Source organism: Acomys minous, assembly GCF_964271855.1.
Source record: "Acomys minous genome assembly, chromosome: 5".
In the NCBI taxonomy this organism is placed as follows: Eukaryota; Metazoa; Chordata; class Mammalia; order Rodentia; family Muridae; genus Acomys; species Acomys minous.
In genome coordinates, this window is record NC_140494.1 from 121,523,780 (window position 1) to 121,544,691 (window position 20,912).

General features: G+C 46.5%; 1 protein-coding gene across 1 annotated transcript; it reads right to left on the bottom strand.

The window, feature by feature from the left end:
- Positions 1-657: 657 nt before the first annotated feature.
- On the bottom strand, positions 658-10,920 carry SPESP1 (sperm equatorial segment protein 1). Its single transcript, XM_084783846.1, has 2 exons — positions 10,693-10,920; positions 658-2,056 (listed from the first exon to the last, which is right to left on the bottom strand). The coding sequence occupies exons 1-2, from the start codon at positions 10,751-10,753 to the stop codon at positions 858-860; spliced, it is 1,260 nt and encodes a 419-aa protein (XP_084639972.1). The 5' UTR covers positions 10,754-10,920; the 3' UTR covers positions 658-857.
- Between the last annotated feature and the right edge of the window lie 9,992 nt (positions 10,921-20,912).

Consider the following 20,912-nt stretch of genomic DNA (forward strand, 5'->3'; position numbering starts at 1 on the left):
AGCAGAGGACCAATAAATCTTTATTGATCTGTAAATCACTGGCTTTATAAATGAGTACTATGTAAATGAATTTAAATACAATTCTGGTCAAGTCATGAAACAGAACTACACTTTCTTTATGATATTATACACCTGGCTTAACTGGTGTCTGGCGCGTACTTGCTACCAAAAGACCTGTAAGGCTTTCACGTGTCTGTATGAAAGCCAGGAGAGGGGACTGTGATGATGACCTCATTACAGATCCAGGCAGGTCCCTCCCTCCCTGATGATCTCAGCACAAAACACCATGCGTCTCAGTATACCACCACCTTCCAAGGAAGCAACATACATTCAGATGGAGGTGCTTTTGTGGCTAGCTTTGTGTGTGCTTTTCGTACAGAAAACCCAGATGCTCTGCAAGTGGACTCAAGACCGTAAGCAGTTATTTAAAACTGGCTGCATTACACAGTGCGAGCAGTCTCTAAACTCATATTGTAAGTGTGTGTATGTATGTATATGTGTATATATATATATGTGTGTGTGTGTGTTTGTGTGTGTCTATGTGTGAGTGTGTGTGTGTGTATGTATGTATGTATGTGGCAGTGTCTAAACACATCTAGTCAGTAGAACCAAATCTTAAACATGGTAGAGACTAGCTCCTCACAACTTGTTAAATTAATCAGAAAGAACTACAAGCTCATGAATCAAATTTTTATTTTAAAATTGTTAGGTTTTTAGTGCATATGAAAATATTTTATGACATGGCACATGAGGATGTTAGCACATGGAATTATAATAAAAAATATTTTTAGACAACTTTTGAAGTCACTAATATGCTTATTTTCCTGTGAACAAGCCCTTTGCTTAAATGAGTTTGGTCATTGGACATCAAGAATATTTAGGATTTTCATATTATTGCTTAACAGCTTCCTAATGAGGTGTTGCGTTTCTACCTGACCCACACATAATAGTTTTTTCAACACACCAGTCACAGCGGTGACCTTTTCTCTCAGCTCTAATGGTACACGTTTAATATTGAAATACTCCGGTAACTTGGACCTGGCATTGTACAGCATGTTGATAACCGTTTCCATGTCATCCACTGAGTCGCTGGTCCGACCCTCTGGAAAGCTGCGAGATCTGTACATCTGTTGCAACTTGTGCTCTGCAGCGACGGCCAGGGCCAGGCTCCTTTTCAGCTGTTCCCTGGAGGCCTTGATGTACTCCTTGTACTCGGGGTTGTTGCCGTCCCCAAGCGGTCCCTGCTGAATCTGTGAGTTAATATTGGAAAGTTTTCTTAAAATATCCTCGTGACTCAAACTCAGTGAGGGACTTCCAGAGGGGTCTTCGACATACTGGGCTTCCGACTGGCCTGAGAGCTGGGGCACATCCTCTGAGTCTGTGGAGATGGCTATATTGCTGCTGGTCCTTGTTGTTATGGTAAGACGTGTACCTGCCAGTGGCTGGGTGGCCGTGGATGTCATCTTCGAGGTCTCCGTTGGCACCGTAGTTTGCTTTGTCCTTAGTTCTTCCTCTGGCTCTGGCTCTGGCTCTTGCAGGGGTTCAGACTCCGGTTCTGGCTCCTGCTCATGCCCAGACTCCAGCTCTGGCATTATCGGCCTAGCTGACGGTTCAGGTTCAGGCTCCAGCGCCAGCGCCTCCGGCTCCGGCTCCGGCTCCAGCTCCTCCGGCTCCTCCGGCTCTGGCTCTGGCTCTTCTTTTTCAATATAAGGTTCATCCGAGTGTAGAACAATAGAAATGTTATTTGGCCTGATAGACCAAAACGCTGTACTTTTGGTTTTTTTTCTCCTCTCTAACCCCAGCGTGAAGCCGCTAGTAGGGAAAGCTGTCTTTTCCTCATAGTTGGGCCTAATCAGAACATCAGTCTCAGCGGTGATTTCTCCAGCGGTGACTTCTCCAGGAGTATGCACCAACTTTGGTTCTGCAACATCCACAGTTGTTGAGGACTTCAACTTTTTCCCAGAGCCCCCCCTTGTGGGAACACTCATTATGAGTTTCTGTAAAATTTGTACATAATGATTCAAATTCTGCTCTTCATCGGGCAACACAGTTACGGCTTGAGGGGGAAAAAAAAATCAAACACACAGTAAGTAACGGGTACGACATAGGGCACAATGGCAGAATCTGCTAACTTCAGTTCACTTTCCATGCCAGCACTTAAGTACAGAAATCTAGCAAGAAGTTCGGCTTCCCTAACACCAGGCCACCGTTCTCTGAAAACGCACAAAGGGCCAAGAGAAGGGACAGAGTTGCACATGTGTGCCCTCTTCTAAATTATTTTATGTTTGTTTTTCATACAGTTTATGATTCAATAGGCAACTTATTAAACCAAAATTCTTTTTCTTTTCTTTTCTTTTCTTTTTTTTTTTTTTGGTTTTTCGAGACAGGATCGCTCTGTGTAGCCTTGGCCGTCCTGGACTCACTTTGTAGACCAGGCTGGCCTCGAACTCACAGCGATCCGCCTACCTCTGCCTCCCGAGTGCTGGGATTAAAGGCGTGCGCCACCACGCCCAGCTGGTTAAACCAAAATTCTTGATCATGTCTCACGCTGCATGGGGCTACAGAGGGCTCATATTGGCTCCTCAGAGCCAATGATTAAATTCTTAGAAAGCCAGATGTTTAGATAGACACAATTAAAATTATTTGAATTTGCAACTGTATTAAAACAAAGGTAGTACATATTCCAAACCCTTTACTTCGTACTTACCCCGTTTTACTATTAGTTGTGGTCTTTTGATTATTTTTAGCTAATATGTCTATCTGTGAGATGGACATGTGATACAATGACTTTGATGAATGCCAATTATTAAATATAGAAAACCATTAAAAGCTGCATCTGTGTGTGTGTGTGTAAATGAGTGTGTGTGGGGGGGGCTGTACTGCTGCTGTGTTCCTTTACACCCTTACACTTCAGGGATTATACTAAACTGTTCATAGGTAGAATTACATGATGGCTATAATTTGCTTCTAAATAAACTAAGCACTAGAGGGGGGGAGGGCGGGTGAGACAGGGAGGTTAGGGAGCAGGGATGGGTATGAAGATGCCCATGATGCAAGGTTAGCCAAAGGGCCTGTTAGAGATGGGGCTTTTATGCCACTGTTTCTGTTGTGTGTATATTTCATTTTCTTTTTCTATAAAAGTTGTTTCTAAATTTTTTTTTGAGAAATGTTCTGTTCTAGGCAACTTGAAGCAAATGGTTGGGCTAACTGTGGCCAGTCTAGAATATGCAGTCAACATAGGCATAAAGGCTTTGCAGAGGGCACTGCCTTGAAATTAGTCTAGGACCCACTCGATCTTCAGTAAATTAGCTTGTCCCTTCAGACTAGCAAATGGAATACCCAGGTGGCTATTAAGTAAGTTAGGATGCCGAGGGACAGGAAAAGGAGGTGCTCACTCTACGTGATTTCTAAAAACATCTCAAGTGCTCATTATCCTCCTCTGCGGTTACTCTGGAAACACCAGAAAGCCTGTTTGTGGCTGCCTAGCAACAGAGGCCCCCTACCTCCTACCTTGATTTTCTTCCTTGTAAATGCACCCTTGGGTCTCTGGATCATTCTGTTTTTGAATCCATCCCCTCCACTCCCCACGTGCATCCTACCTCTTGTCTTTGCCCTTCTAACACATCTATGAATTTCAGAGTCCTGGACCCACTAATTGGGACCATTCTTGCAAGTCAATTTGAGCTCTGTAAAAATGTTGCAGCCAAGATAGTTTGCAACAAGGACAGCTCCCAATATCCTTACACACAGCCCTGGCCTTGGTGGAATCCTGTTTCTCTCGATTCTACAGGCAGTTCTAAAAAAACAAATAAACTTATAATTCTTACAAAGAGCAGGCTGACCTGCCAGAAGCTGAGTCACTCACTACACCTTGACCATTTCCTTGTGGCCTACCCCATTGCAATATAGCTGCTAGTTTTGCCACTTGGATATCTAAGCAAACAGCATGCCCCAGACCATGGCTAAGGTTAAGAAGCCCTCCGATGCTGTGGAGATAGATCCGTGGGTAGAGAAAGTGCTTGCTTCACAAGCACAAGGGCCCGAGTTCAGATCCCCAGCACCCATGTAAGCAGATGAGGTGGTATCCTCTCTCAGCACTGGGGAGGTAGAGGCAGGAGGATCCGTGGGGCTTGTCACCCAGCTAAGCTTGGCAAATCAGTGAGCTCAGGGTCAAGGAGAGATCCTGCCTCAAAACACATCTACAAAGAAACTAAAAACTAAAAAGTAGAGAGAAGAAAGCCGACCAACTAAGCACTTCAAGAGAGAAAAATGGTAGTCCCTGGGTTACTTTTTGCTACACATGACACACCAAGGGAAAAGAAGAATCTGGAAACCCAGAAACACAAATATGTACAGAGTACCTGCTGCTCTTCTATACCCAGGGTCTATTCACAGCACCCACATGGCAGCTCACAACCTAACTTCAGATCCAGAGGCTCTGCTGGCCTCTGCTGACCTCCTTGGGGTGTGTATAAATCAGGCAAACACTCTTACACATAAAATTAAAAATCAATCTTTTCAATAAGAAGGATGGGGCTGTGTAGGCAGGTCCGGTGGCAATGTCTGGCTAGCATGCGTGACGCCCTGGGCTTGATCCCCAGCAATGCATGCCTGTACTTCCAGCGCTTGTGGGCTGGAAGCAAGAGGATCAGAAGCCAAGGTCATGCTTAGCTATATTTTACATCTGAGACCAGCATGAAAAACCTCAACAACCAACAGCAACAACAAAAGCAGCCATAAACAAGCTTGAAAGAAATGAAAAATAGTAATGTCTCGGGGCGGGGGGGGGGGGGGGAAGCATCTCAAAAAAGAACCATAATGAAATTTTAGAATTTACAAATATGGCCAGGCGTGGTGGTGCACGCCTTTAATCCCAGCACTTGCGAGGCAGAGGCAAGGGGATTGCTGTGAGTTCAAGGCCAGCCTGGTCTACAAAAATCAAGTCCAGGACAGCCAGAACTGTTACACAGAGAAACCCTGTCTTGAAAAACAAAGGAAAAGAAAAGAAAAAAAAAAAAAGGATTTACAACTATGAAGCACATGATAGCAGAAATGCAAACATCTCAATGCCAAGAGCAAAATGGAGGGGACGGGGGACGATTCGGTCAACAGTGGGGCAGGCTGAGGGTACAATCTGGACAATTAGGAAAAAAAAATAGAAGAAAACAAAACGTGACCAGAGTCCCTTGTTCCTCTTGCAGAAGACCAGGTTATTTTCCCAGAACTCACATGGTGGTTCCCAACCACCCACAACTCCAGTTCTAGAAAACCTAACTAACACCCTCTGCGACCTACATAGGCACCAGCATGCACATGGTATACATGCATGCATGCAAGCAAAAGCCATACATATACAAGATAAATAAGTAATCAATGTTAATGAGCAAATGTGAGGAGTGATCAAGGACAGACACCTCGTCTCCACACACCCACACACCCACACACCCACATGCACATATGCACATATGCACACACACACACACTGACAAGTGTGTGTAACACACACATACACAAAGCAAGAGAAAGGTGACTTACATCTGGAGGGAACTGAATGACAAGTTTAATTCTCATCTGAAGTTATGAGGTTAGAAGGAAATATTATATATATTTTGAGAGCTGCAGAAGTGGGAGAGGGAAATAACTCAGAATTCCACAACCCAGGAAAAGATCTTTTGGGGATGAAAAGACAACCAAGGAGAAAACAAGAGAAAGGACCAGAAAACCCTACTCTACAGAATAATAGCTAAATGTGGTTCATCAGGACTGACAAGAAGGTTCAGTAGGTAAAGGTGCAGTAACACACACACACACACACACACACACACAACAACAACAACAACAACAACAAACAAACAAACACACACACACATAAATAAAATAATAGCTATATTTCATCAAACAGAGTGGAAATGATAAAAAGAAAGACTATTGGAACACCAGGAAAAGAAGGATTGATTGGCAGGAAGAGGAACAGAGTGGGTACATGCAAGCAACTGTCCTCACGAGTCTTCCAAGCTGCTGAGCAGATGAAGCAAGGTCATTATTCTCTCTAATGGGGCTGCTGGTGCAAGGAAAGGAAATAGTTAAGATAAGTGGGCTATGAATATGTACAAGGATTTGAACAGAGGCAAGGTTTTGTTTTGGTTGGGTTTTTTTTGTTAGCTTGACACAGCTAGAGTCATTTCAAAAAAAGGAACCTCAATTGAGAAAATGTGTCCATCAGATTTGCCTATGGGACACTTCCTTGATTAGTGACTGATGTGAAAGGGGCCAGCCACTGTGGGTGGCACCATCTTTGGGCTGGTAGCACTGAGTGCTATAAGAAAGCAGGCCGAGCTAGCCAGTGGGCAGCGTTCCTCTCTCTATGGCTTCCACTTCGGTTCCTGACTTGAGTTCTTGCACTGGCTTCCTTCATGATGGACTGTGGGCTGTAAGATGAAATAAACTCTTTTGCTTTTTGGTCATAGTGTTTATCACAGCAACAGAAAGTGAACTAGGACAGGTTTCTACATTTCACTCAAATTAATAAGACACACACGTGTAATACCTAAACTATATAAAGAAACTATAAGGCTTGCAGGGTGCAATGGTGCATGCCTGTAATCCCAGCACTCTGGGGGCAGAGGCAGGCAGACCTCTGTGAGTTCAAGGCCTGTCTGGTCTACGGAGCAAGTTGCAGGACAGCTAGAGCTGTGCAGAGAAACCATGTCTTGAAGAAGAAAAAAGAAAAAATGTCTCAGCTCATAAAGAAACTATAAAAAAAAAAAAAGAGCCAAAATAGAATTTTTAAAAAAACTGTATATCCTTCAATATGAAACGCATTGTATCTGTTTATGTGCTCAAATATGTTTTAAACATTAAGGCTTTAAAGCCAAACCATGTTGCTAATTTCAACAGTGATTTGATATAAATGCCTGGTGAGTTTGAAGTTGTAGTAAAATATCATATATAACACTGGGGAGCATAGTAGCTCAGCAAAAAGAAAAGGACAAATTTCAAGACTCACATAAAGATAAAAAAGTTGACTACATCTGACCTTTGCACTTTGAGGACTCATGGCCTATGGAGATAAGTTGGCTGGTAAAAGCTCAGCATAAGTGAGCAAGTATAAAGATCAGAGTTCTAATCCCCAGAACCTGAGTGAAGCCCAATTACACAGTATGCATCTTTAATCACAGTATTCCAACAACAAGATGGGAATAGGGACAGGAGAATCCCTGGTGTCCATAGTGGTAAACAAAAGCCCCTGTTTCAAAGGGGTGGAAAGGTTATCTGCTGACTTTCACACACTTATTCCTACACACACACACACACACACACACACACACACACACAAAATGAACTCATACATCTCTACTTTGTCCTGTCAACCTTGACACAAACACTGTTGATGATACACCCAAAATATATTTTTTTCAAGACAGGACTCGTCCGTGTATCCTCGGCTATCCTGGACTCGCTCTGTAGACCAGGCTGGCCTCAAACTCTCAGAGATCCACCTGCCTCTGCCTCCCTGAGTGCTGGGATTACAGGCGTGGGCCATAGCATACTGCTGACACACCGAAAATCTTACCAAAAGTTTTATATATTAATTATTAAAAGATTCTTACAACCAGAGGCAGGCGATTGCTGTGAGTTCAAGGCCAGCCTGGTCTACAAAGTGAGATCAGGACAGCCAAGGCTACACAGAGAAACTCTGTCTCAGAAAAAACAACAACAAAAAGATTCTTACAACCACAAGCACACAAAATACAGAATGACCTTTTTTCTATAAAGAGCACATCTATTCGGGACCATAATGGAAGCATCCATCGCTCACTGAAGGGTTGAAGGGTCAGACTGCCCCCCCTGTGCCCCCCCACCACCATCTACAGCTTCAGAGATCAAGTCACAGGCACCGCCCGTACCCGTCATGCAGAGAACAGCTTTCCTAGGCACTGTATGAATTTGTGCCTCAAATTCAAACAAACTGAAATAATTGAGCCGACATATTGCCAGCTCAAACTCCCCAGACTGCTGTGATTCACAACTGGAATAAACTCAGAGTGACTGCAGAAGGAACCACTGTGTTTTCATGCAGTAGCTTTCCTCTAACTTTCTACTATTAATTTTAAAAACGTAGCTTTCGCTGATGGAAATATACTTATATTCATATTAATCAGGCATTCTAACTAAAACATAAAATCTAACTTAATATATGTGTTTTGTGATTTTTTAAAAAATGTCTTTTCACATAGAAGCTGGCTTGCTCCAAAGACACTGGCAATTCTAGCCACTGTAGTCACTCTAAGAGCTTGCAAAATAGTTCTTGGGAGCCAGTTTCCATGGTTTAAAGAAACCTGGAGGCTGGACACAAAGCCCAGTTGGTAGAGCGCTTGCCTCAAATGCCTGAAGGTTTGGATTGGGTCCCCAGCACTGCATGAGTGTGGTGTCACACACTTGTACTAACCAGCACTAGGGAAGTGAAGCCAGCAATATCAGAAGTTCAAGGCCTTTGCTGGCTATGTAGTGAGTTCAAGGTCAGCCAGGGCTTCTTGAGACCCTGTCTCAAAAGATAAAGTGGAGAGGCGGAAGGGGCAGGGCAGAAATTTTGAGTGTGAGTGTGTAGGGGGCGGGGATTGAAAAAGAGAGTTCCCGGCTGGGTGTGGTGGTGTATGCCTTTAATCCCAGCACTACTTGGGAAGCAGAGGCAGGTGGATCGCTGTGAGTTCCAGGCCAGCCAGCCTGGTCTGCAAAGTGAGTCCGGCATGGCCAAGATAACATAGAGAAACCCTGTCTCCAAAAATAAAAAATAAAAAAGGAAGAAAGAAAGAAAATGAGAGTTCCTCAAGAGCAAGAACCTGGAAGGAAACAGGCCATTGTGGATCTTCATGTCTCCGTTGAGTTCTTGCATGGCCTGAGGTATGCAGATGAAAGAGGACATCTCAGATTGTCTGGTAAACCGTGAAAAATAATGAACTAGCAAGGTAGGGCAGCCTCGCCAAATGTATTTCAAACCAGGGAGATGGTTCTGCAGGTAAAAGCACTTGCCCTGCAAACCTGACCTGAATTGGCCCCCAAAACCCACATGAGGGCAAGGAGATGTCCTTTGATCTGCACACACACACACACATACACACACACACACACATACACACACACACACACACATACACACACACACACATACACACACACACACACACACACACACACACACACTGTGGTGCATGCAGCCCAGTCACACAAGTACAAATGTGTTAACAAAAAGAAGAGATAGGACTTATTGAGCATAGAGCATTAACAGAGAGAGGCACACCACTGAAAACCCCTGCTGTCCTACTGAGGCTGCTCTCAGGACACTCCCCACTTAGACGCCATGCTCCCCACCAGTAAGTATTGCATTGCGCCTGCAGGTCTTAGAGACCCTCCCAAGTGTCCGCCTTGGGCACTGAAACAGCCGGAAGTGAGCTTGCAACATTGTAACCAAGTGACTTGACGCTTTAGAAGGTCCCAAAGATAAACCTGCTCTTCTTTACCAGCCCAGCCTATTCGGTAAGTTCCAGGGCAGTAAGTGACCCTATCCCAAAACAGAAAAACAACGTGGCGAGCACCTAAGGAGCAAGACCTACAGCTGTGCTCCGGCCTCCATATGCATGTGCACAAACACACAGAAAGAACAGTTAGATATGAGGTCACCAAGACAACCACAGCTGCATCCTTTGTGGCTAAACCGCCTCCAAGCTGCAGCTAGGCTGTTCCCACTGAATCAAAGACTAAGGAAGGAGCCTGGGCTTCTCCCCTGCCCTTCCCCCCTGCACACACACATGTGCAAGAAGGAAGGGTCTGCAGCTGCCTCCTCTGTGTGGGCTTTTCTAGAGGAACATGGGAAGAAATACTCTAATTGAGAGACCCCCATTTAGGCCCAGCAGTGATGGTGCACGCCCTTAATCCCAGCACTCAGGAGGCAGAGGCAGGCAGGTGGCTGTGAGTTCGAGGCCAGCCTGTCTTGGAAAACAAAAAAAACAAAAAAACAAAAAAAGAGAGACTTCATTTACTGTGATTGGAGAGGAAACCTCACCCTATGAATATGCCAACTACCTCATAAATATTCATTACAATATTTTCATATCCACCATGCAGAACCCACTGTGCTGCTGTCCCCTTTTGGAGGCAGCCCACCTCAGTATCTCTCCTGAATGCCTTGCTTTGTTTAATAAATTTCTATTTAAACTACCAGGTGTCTTTTGACTGAATTCTTTCCTCCCAGATGCTCTCCCCTCAACATACCCCCTTCAAAGTTTTTCTGCAGGGGCCAGCTAGTCTTTTACTGTCAAGGGCCAGACAGTAAACATCTCAGACCTTGCAAGCCAGGACTGTGCAGCAAGCTCTTATTGCTGCTTGGTCTAAAGCAGGAAAGCAGCCATGGCCAATATACAGAGCAATGACTATGGTTGCATTCCAACAAAACAGGAAGTGTTTGAGCCCAGGCTTTGTGTCCTGGGCAGTGACCAGTGGGGCCTAAGGGGAATCCTCTGCGTAAGGAAGGGGCATAGTGAGTCCCCCCTCATAAACTGAGCAACCTGGAGGCAATGGAGGGAGCAGGATGAGGATTGGAGTGACACGCGTGGGAGCCAGGCCAGCACCTAGGACAGTGGGCGGGATGGTGTAAGGAAAGGAATCACCTAGGTCTCCACCTGGCCCGTCACTTACCTGGATATGCTAGCAGGGACGAAGGCCATAGGCACAGCACAACTAGGACCACAGGCTTCATGGGCGTCGTTCACAACACTCCGCCATCCGACGGGAACGTCCTGGGGCCACCAGGCCGGGGTACCTCAGGGCCGAAAAGGGGGATGTCAGCGGCCTACCGTCCCACGTCAGGGCCCAGGCACCCCGCAACGGTTGCCCCAGTGAATGGGTGGGGGCGGGGCGGCCGCGTGCGAGTTGCGCATGCGCGCTGGGACTCAGCACGGACTAAGAGTGGCTCGATGGCGATCTGCTGTCACGGTCACTTAGGGTAGGGGCTAGAGAAGCTAAACAAGTGGCACGCTGTGGCACCGTTGAAAACACAGCCGTTGCACAGAAGAAGGCGTCTGATGGAAGAGATGACTTAAGACTACACAGAGCCAGCAGTAATGGGAACTGCTGCAGGACACTCCCCAATCTGAGACCCCCTAACCCCCCAACCCCCCCTCCCTCCCTTGCTTTCTCCCCCATCCCATCCCCGCCCTCCTCCCCACCCCCGCAAAAGAGAAGGGTCAATTGCAGGAAAGCTAAGAGTGCCCTAATAGCTATAGGTGGTTCAGACCAATTGTATGTTTGGCTGCGGGAGCGAGGGGCGGAGGGGGAGGGGCTGGGGAGAAGGGGGGGGTTGGGTAGGGAATGGAGATGGAAATGACGTTAAGAAGAGGTAGGGACATTGCAGACACTTTAAGGGACTTTGCTTGTCGTTTTGATATGTAAAGAGTATGTCCTATTTCTTTGACGATAGAAATGATGGGAGAATAGGCAGGGTTTTCTTTGTCCCAGACTGGTCTGGAACTACACTGCATGCACAGATGACCTTGAACGAAAGTTGCTTCTGCCTCCACCTTCCAAGCCCTGAGATTACAGGCACAGGTATGTATGTGTGGTTTCTGGTGTGCTGGGGATTGAACCCAGGATTTTGTCTAAGTTAGACAGGCACTCTGCTAGCTGGCCTACTCCCCAGTCTCAATGAGAGAACTTTTTTGGGTTACTAGTCATATGCTACTCAATTTAATTTGTGAGTTAAGATCTGTAGAACTTTTTTTCCTCTATGCGAAATTTTAAAAATTCACATGTAGTCACATCTCTGGCTCAGTAACAAAGAACTTAGGTTTTTAGTCTGAGACAATGGTGAGATGCTGCAAGGTTCTGAGCGAAGGAAGGCTGTGATTAGATAAGTACTATAAAAAGCTTACTTCCAGCAGGAGGATCGATGTGAGTTCGAGGCCAGCCTGGTCTACAAAGCGAGTCCAGGACAGCCAAGGCTACACAGAGAGACCTTGTCTTGAAAAAACAAACAAACAAACAAACAAACAAACAAAAGCTTACTTTTCTTGTAGAGTCCAGAAGATGTTGAAGGAAGTAAGAGTAGACACCAGATGCCAGATTATAGTTAGACTTTGGGATAGTGTTGGGGACTGTCCCCACTAACAGATGGTATGGGACATGTGGAATGTATTTAAACACATCTGAGACATGTTTTAAAGTTAAAACCAGTAAGATTATTCTGAGAGAGGTGGAGACAGGATCAAGAGTTGAAGGCCAGCCTAAGCTACATGAGACCCTGCATCAAAACAAGGATGAGGGGGTGGTTTGCATGTGGGGGATGGGTGAATGTGAGATGATACCCAGATGTCTGGCTAGATCATTTGGGTTTTTGATGTACTGACATGTGGAATTTAGGTATATTTAGAGGTGGAGGAGGATAAGGAATTTTGTGCTCAACACTATTAAGGCAAGGATGGGCTGGGGTCCTCCAACCCGAGTGCTCTATCCAGAGAGGAGTTGGATATGGGCCAGGAAGAAAGCTGAAGTGGAGGCTGAGTTATAAAAGACATGGTCGTCCAGAAGCAGAGCTGTCTGAGATAGATCAAGAAGGGTGGGCAGATGAAGCAGAACACCGGTCCTGGGGTGGATTGCCAAGAAACAGACAGGCTAGCGAGAGCATAATGGAGTGCAAAGGACTGCAGAAAGGGTGGTGGTGGTGGTGAAACCAAAAGAGCAGAGGGGAGAGACAGGCAGACAGGCATACACACAGAGAGAGACACAGAGACACAGAGACACAGAGAGTGAGTTAGGACTAGCATTAGCTACAAGGTCCTTAACAGGAACAGTTTCAGTGAAGTGGTTTGGGGAAAAGCCAGACCATGCTGAGTCAAGGGATGAGTAAGAGGCGACAGCGTGTGACAGCTTGCGTGGTACTGTTTCGAGCTTGGTTCGTGAGTCTTCAAGGCACTCCAGCAGTGCTCAACCCAGATATAGCAGCGTGCTGGAACCAAGCAGTGGGGAGTGTTTGGAAAGCGACTTGAAAGATGCAACAAAAGCAATACCGTAATATACACACTGCCGTGTAAATTCTACAGCACCAACTTAGACCCTAAGATAACCATAGCTTGCAGTGCAGAGACAGTCAAATCCAAAGAGAATATGGAGTGGAGGTTCCCACTCCTCCCCCTTCCCGTGTTGAAGCCCTAGCCCTCACCGTGCTGAGAGAGGGGTGGGTCTATTGAGAGATGACCAGATCATGGGTGGAACCAAGACTGGTACCCTAAAAGAGAGACCCAGAGATTCTGTGTGAGGACACAGGAAGGACAGTCATCTCTGAAGAGGAAGGAGGCTTCCACCACACACCAAATCAACGCTCCCACCTCCCAGTATTCGAAAGCAAGTACTGTTTAGGCCACCTGGTGTGTGATGTTATGGTACAACAGTCTGAACGAAGTAAGCCAGGTAAACTATCTTTGGCAGACAGAATGCTGTGCCACCAGGGGGGCTGGTGAAGGGGCTCAGCTGGTACGGTGCTGGCTGTGTGAACAGGAGGACCTTTGCTCGGATCCGCAGCATACACATAAGAAGCCAGGTGTGGTAGGCAGCACAGTACCTGTGACCCCAGCCTGTCATGGGGAGGTGAAGGCAGAAGGATTCCCGGAGCTTGCTAGCCAGCCAGGCTAGACAAACCAGCCAGCTCAGTGAGGGGCCCTGTCTCAGAAAGTAAGGTGGAGGCTGGTCAAGGAAGATGCCTGATGTCAACCTGTGACCTCCATGTGCATGAGCACGCATGTATTCAAATGCTACACACACACACACACACACACACGGGATGTGCCATACCATTCTGTTTTCGTTTTCAGTGAGCCAGGAAGGGTTCTGACTGCTCCCTTCCACCATCTCAGCCTAAGATTTTCCCCAGCCACCTTTGCATGGACATAACACAGCCAAAATTTGCATTTGTATTTTATTCCATCTCTTAGCCCAGTAGATTGGGGTAAACCCGGTTAACCAGAAACACAGGTGTCTCTCTAGAGAAAGAAGCGCATTCAGGAAGTCACTCCCCGTCATCACACACTGCCCCGAGACCACCCGCATTCTCCTGCCTCCAGGTGAGCCAAGAAGTTCACACCGTAGCCCCTGTCTATTCAGTACCAATGCACTTGTCACTCCCTAGACCCCAGATGTCCCCTCCAAACCTCACTTGGTCCAGTGCTTGGAAAAAGAATTCAGTCCCAGTACTTGGAAAATGAATGTACCCGTGGCTCAGCACTTAAGAGCACTTGCTGTTCCCCCTGAGAGCCCAAATCCGGTTCCCAGCACCCACCTCAGGTGGCTCACAGCCAGCTGTGACTCCAGCTGCAGGGGGCTCTGCAAACACCTACACGACACGTACACATGTCTACACACAGACACAAAAGTAAAAATAAAAACAAATTTTAAAAAATGAATGCATGCATGAATAAATGTGCCCCCCATCTCATCCTCGTACTCTCTTATACATGGGCTGCATACGTGTGAGTGTGTGGGTACACCATACGGGGGCCAGAGCAGGTGTCCTAGCTTGCATTTTGCTGCTTCAATAAAACACTAACCAAAAGCCACTTGGAGAGGAAAGGGCTTATTTGCCTTACGGGTTTCCACCTATTATTGAGGAAAGTCACAGCAAGAACTCAAATCCAGAACTGAAACAGAAATCGTGGAGAAATGCTGCTTACTGTCTTGCTTCCTGTGGCCCAGCCTGTTCCTTATACCACCCAGGACCATATATATGTCTAGGGATAGATAGCTCCACCCATAGTAGGCTGCCTCCAAGAAACTGTCCCATAGAGATGCCCACAGGCAATCTGATAGAGGCGGTTCTCCATCTGAGATCCCATCTTTTCAGTTTGTGTCCAGTTGACAAAAACTAACCATAATAACATGGTGTCTTCTTCCTCTGTCTCTCTCTGCTGACTTGCTTTTGAGACAGTCTCTCACTGAACTGGAAGCTTGCTGTTTTGGCTGGTCTGGCTCTAATCCACCTGTTTCTGCCTCCCAGTTCTGGCAGTACAGACATGCAGCCATGCCTAGTTTCTTTTTTGTTTGGTTTGGGGCTTTGTTTGTTTTTTGTTTTGTTGGTTGGTTTTTTTAGAGACAGGGTTTCTCTGTGTAGCCTTGGCTGTCCTAGACTCATTTTGTAGACCAGGTTGACCTCGAACTCTCAGCAATCCGCCTGCCTCTGCCTCCCAAGTTCTGGGATTAAACGCATGCACCACCACACCCAGCCTCATGCCTGGCCTCTATGTGAGTGCTGGGGTTTCAGACGCAGGCCCACGTTCTTGAAGAGCAAGCGTCTTATCCGAGGAGGCGTCTACCCTTCTAACCGTGTCTCCATCCATCCATCTGTCTACCCAACCAAACTAAAGATGCTTGCTCTAAGATACATGTGATGGCTGGTGCCTCGTCCCTATAATTCCAGCACTTAGGAAGTTGAGGCAGGAAAATTGCTTTGAGTGTGAGGCCAGTCTGGGAGTTGTGGGGACTAAAGATGCTCTCCAGGACAGTCACAGGTTCTGACAAGGAAGTATTTTCACCACCTGGGGGCAGCAGAGGCTCACTAATGAGTGGAATGGTGGTGCTGAGACTCTAGAATCTGGCTTTTGAATTTGCTACACTGCAGCCTGCTTCAGTATTTAGTGTGATTTTTGCTTCCATGCTTTGCATTCTAAGTACACCAAATATTGTGCAGCAGTATTTTCAATGTTTCAATAAGAATGATTCAATAAGCGTATGTGTGCGCTAAAGCTTTATTTCCTGTAGACTAGTTTGAGGAAAGTTGCCCATCAACTCTTTTCTCACGTTCCTGTGCAGCTGCTCCACACACATCCTTGGGCTGAAATCAGCTTGCAAAAAGAGACCTACCTGGGGGCACAGTAGAGCACTAAGCTGGCTCTCAAAAGGGCCCTCTTTTATCAGGTTCTGACCCCCAGCTTGACAAAGGTTTTATTTTGTTTTAACTTGCTATAGAGGACTCTAAATTGGCTCTGTGGGTTGTTTTTGTTTATTTTAAAGGCATTTATCTGCTTTTCTATGTACAAATACTTGCCCTGCAGAGGCAGGGCAGGACCAGAGGAGGACGAAAGAGGGCATCAGATCTTCTGGAACTGGAGTTGCAGGTGATGGTGAGCCTCCACGTGGGTGGTGGGAACTGAACTTGAGTCCTCGCCTTTGCAAGGTCAGCCTGTGCTTTTAACCACTGAGCTGTGGAATGGTTTTAATAAACAGGATGGGTGTAGCTGGAAGGGGTTGCAAGCCCATGGTCCTTGGTATACTTTCAGTTCTGTCCTGGAGGACTCTGCCGTTATCACTGTTAGTGTGAGACCTCATGACAGTCACAGGATGAAGCTGGTGACCTACAAAGTCAGCTGGAAACACATTTAACTTCTGAACAATAAAATACACACAGAAAACAGGAAGGTTCTTAATAGACTCTCTCTCTGTCTCTCTGATTCTCTCTCTCTCTCTCTTCCTCTCTCTCTCTCTCTCTCTCTGTCTCTCTCTCTCTCTCTCTCTGTCTCTCTCTCTCTCTCTCTCTCTCTCTCTCTGTCTCTCTCTCTCTCTCGTGTGTGTGTGTGTGTGTGTGTGTGTGTGTGTGTATGTGTTTCTGTCCCATGGACTTTTTGCATGTCTGACTGAGTTCAGAATGTATACGTATATATTGATAATTATATGGAGTTTTCTAGCAGGTGCCACCAAATCAAATAGAAGATAATTTTATGTAAAAATGACTTCAAGGCAGTGGGGATGACTCTGTCAGCAAACTGCTTACAACTCAAGCATAAGGACATGAGTTCAATGGCCAGCACCTACATGAGTGATGCGCACTTGTAACCTCAGCCTTGGGGAGGTAGGAACAGGTGGCTCTTTGGCCAGCTAGCTTTGCCTAATCATCAAGATCCAGGTCTCAATGAGAGTGTCCATCTTGAAAAGAAAAGTGCGTGGCTCCTGAGGAATAACAGCTGAGATTAGCCTCCAGCCTCCATATACATGTGTACCTCCACACACATGCAAGCACACACATAAATACACACACACACACACACACACACACACACACAGACACACACACTGACTTTCAGTGGGCTGAAAATGTAGTGCTGTTGGTAAAGTCAATGAACCTAGAGGGAAAAGCCCTTATAAACTCTAATTGTGCATCCATTTATATCTCTACTTGGAGTCCCACCTTGGCATGTTTTGGCCACTGAATTGACCAGAACAGCCTAATTTCTAGATGCACTAGAGAAATGGGAGTTTATCATATGCAGAACAGCTAATTGGAGCACAACTCCAATAACCACATATAAGCTCTTCACCAGCTTGAGACATCACTAATTGAGAAAGGTTAAAAAAAAAAAAAAGTATTGGACTGGGAGTGTAGCTCAGTGACCTAGCACCTGCCCAGCATACGGAAGATGTGTGGCGCCTCACTACCTGAGAGCCTGTACTCTCACAGGGTGTGTTACTTTACCTTTAAAACAAATCCACAAGTTAAGCACCCCTGCCCCTGCCCCTGCCCCTCTGCACAGGAATCCAGAGCAGTTAACTCACTGGCTCACTTTCTTAGTGTATGTGTTTGCTCAGGCCGCCATAACAAATCACCAGTTGGCTTCCTTGCAATTCTTGAGCCTGGAAAGCCAAGATGGAGATCTGGCGTGCTTCATCCCTACTAACACCTCACTCCCTGGCTTGTGGGTGGCTTTCTTCTCTTGTCTCCTCATGATCCGCTGTATGTCTGTGTTTTTGTATCTTCTTATAAAGACACTGGTCATGTTGAAGACAGGCATGGCTGGCGGTTTATGGCTGCAACCCCAGCGTAAAGGAGGCTAAAGCCAGAGGTAGGTTGGAGGCCAGCCTGGGCTACATAGTGAGTTACAGAGCAACCTTGAATAGAGACCCTCTCTCCAAAGAAAGAAGGAGGAGGAAGATGGGTAGAAGGGAAGAAAGGAGAAGGGTGGGGATGGGGGACGGAGTAAAATAACGCATTGGTCATTTAAGACTGAGCGTTCACCTACATGATCTTATGTCTCATTTTACCTTAGTGGCTTTTCTGAAAGACCCCATATTCTGGGGTGCTGGAGGCTAGGGCTTTTGAGTACAAATTTTGGGAAGACATAGTTCAGCCTATACACAGCCCCAGTGGGATCTGGGAGCTTGGTACAAACTTCCTGCCATAACAATCAAGACATTCACCGGGCGTGGTGGCGCACGCCTTTAATCCCAGCACTCGGGAGACAGAGGCAAGTAGATCACTGTGAGTTCGACGCCGGCCTGGTCTACAAAGAGAATCCAAGAAAGCTAAGCTACACAGAGAACCCCTGTCTCGAAAAACCAAAAAAAAAAAAAAAAAAAAAAAAAAGAAAGAAAGAAAGAAAGAAAGAAAGAAGAAAATCAAGACATTCACCAAGGATTTTTGAAGAATGAACAAGGAGACCTAGTCCAAGGATAATTTTTGGGTTCTCTTGAGAAGGTGAAGGACGGCATAACAACTAGAGAGTTTGTCTAGGGACCAGAGGGCCTTTTGTCCAAGGTGGCTACGAGGTAACAAGGTAGCCAGAGCTGCATATAAGAACAGAGCTGTTCTTATATGGCAGGAAAGAAAGGACAGAAGAATCTGGTGGAGGCTGGGAGGCAGGGCAGAAGCAGAGGCCACAGGAAAACCCTGTCTACCACCCGCCGCCTCCCCTCCCAGGGTGTGAGAAGGGATGGGTAACAGCTGGGTACCATCTGCGCAGGCGGAATCTACTAAGGAAGATGCAAGTATGAAGGGAGAGAGCCATGACCTGCTTGGTGCCTGTGCTCCCCTCACATGCCTTGTGAGACTCCTGACAGGCAGTAAATCTTATGAGTCAATCAGCGCTTACACATCTACACGCACCTGTAAATCTGGAGGCTCCTGGCATCATGTCATCTCTTCAGCCCTACTTTGTTGGTCATGTGTTGATAAGCACATGTTAAGCAGCTGAAGCAAATTCAGGTGAGACATAATGTTTGGAGCGCCTCCGTCTTCTTCTCAGCTGGAATAGACTGAGCCTGGGAGCAGTTGATAATCCTTCAGGCTAAAAGGCCTTCCCACCACCACCCCTACCTCCCACAGATGCTATCAACACCCAATGACTTCCCCAATTCTTTGTTCAAATGCTCTCTGGGGGACTCCCATATTTCTTCAGCACTGACTCATTGTTTTTCCTACCTTTTTGAAACTTTTTTTTTAACTTTTAAGATTAAAAAAAAAACAAACTTTTATTTACTATATATACAATGTTCTGCCTGCATGTGTGCCTTGCCACCTGAAGAGGGCACCAGATCTCATTATAGATGGCCGTGAGCCACCATGTGGTTGCTGGGAATTGAACTCAGGACCTCTGGAAGAGCAGCCAGTGCCCTTAACCTCTGAGCCATCTCTCCAGCCCTTGAAACACTTCTAAACGAACATCCTTGTGCCTGTCATACAACACTTGTCTCACCACCAGTACTGTATTTGGATTTGTCACTTGTCATCCTGCTCGCTGCATGACAGTCCTGGAGGGCAGGAAAGCAGACACAGTACCCATCAACTCAGGCTCCCTTTCTGTTGCTGTGGCAAGCATGAGTATCAGAAGCAAGCTTATTTCAGCTTATACTTCCAGGTCATGGTTCATCTTGGAGGGAAGTCAGGGCAGGAACTTAAGACAGAACCATGAAGCAGAGAACATGGTGAGATGCCCCATGTTGTCACCCTCATCTCCATGAGTTCGAGGCCAGCCTAGTCTGCAGAGTGAGTTCCAGGACAGCCAGGGCTACACAGAGAAAACAAAGCAGACAAACCAAATGAACAGACAGGTGGGAATCGGTGAGCTATGCTCACTCTGGTGAAGGTCACTCCCTACCACGAAACAGAACAGGCGCTCAGCCTTGTATTGTGTGCAACAGAGAAAGAGGGGTTAGGTCGTCTCAGTGCGAGGTCTCTGGAGCCGGAGCGGAGCAGCCTCAGCTTGCAAGTGTGGGAGGAAGAAGCTGCCACTCCTGGTTTTTGCACACACTGCCAACATCTGCCCATGGACCAGAGGAAGATTTTGCCACTTCCCTGAGCCTGCGCCTGACCCTGAGGAAAGCTTTGCCCTTCCTATGGCTCTGAGGCATTAGGGTCTTTGACATGCCTGTGCACATGTCAATAATGCACACTCATGCAGGACTCTTTCCATCCTTACACATTCGGCCAGGGCTTCCTTGCTCCCCACAACCAGCCGCCTGCTCAGGGTACACAGTGGGATGTGCTCTTCTACACCAATTAATAGTCATGACACTCCCCCACAGACACACCTACAGGGCAATCTGATCTAGGCAATTCCTCAATGGAAGCTTTCCTCTCAGAATATTCTAGGCTGTGTCACGTTGTCAGTTAAAGCTAGCTAGACCACCCAGCTTGCCATCACACCATTCTTCATCCTGGCCCAGGTGTCCTTCAGTGTGTACTTAATAGGTGTGCTGAATTCAGCTGAAATGAAAGGGATGGGACGGTTGTTATACAGAAAATGTTCTGCACAGGCAGCTGCTCTTATACAGTTCCACACGGAGCAAGCAGTGGGAACTCTAGGGACACTCTCCTCCTAGATGTTATGCATCCCTGTGCCGTCATCTCTAGAGGCACTTCCTGACCATGAACTTGCTCGGGGGAGACAGAAGGGTTGCTATACGTCATCGCCAGCTATCCACCTCAGCCAGTCTGTGTTATAAGAAACAGCACCAGGGGCCATGTAGCCCAGTGGTCAAGAGTGGGTGCTACTCTTGCTGAAAACCCAAGTTCAGCTCCCAGCACTCAATGCCTTGAGCACCTACAATATCTATCTATCTATCTATCTCCCTGTCTCTGTCTTTCTGTCTCTCTCTCTGTCTCT

Coding starts and splice junctions, on each gene's coding strand:
- SPESP1 (XM_084783846.1), bottom strand. CDS start 10,753: ATGAAGCCTGTGGTCCTAGTTGTGCTGTGCCTATGGCCTTCGTCCCTG. Junction 2,057..10,692: donor GTCCCTGCTAGCATATCCAG/GTAAGTGACGGG, acceptor TTCCCCCTCAAG/CCGTAACTGTGTTGCCCGAT.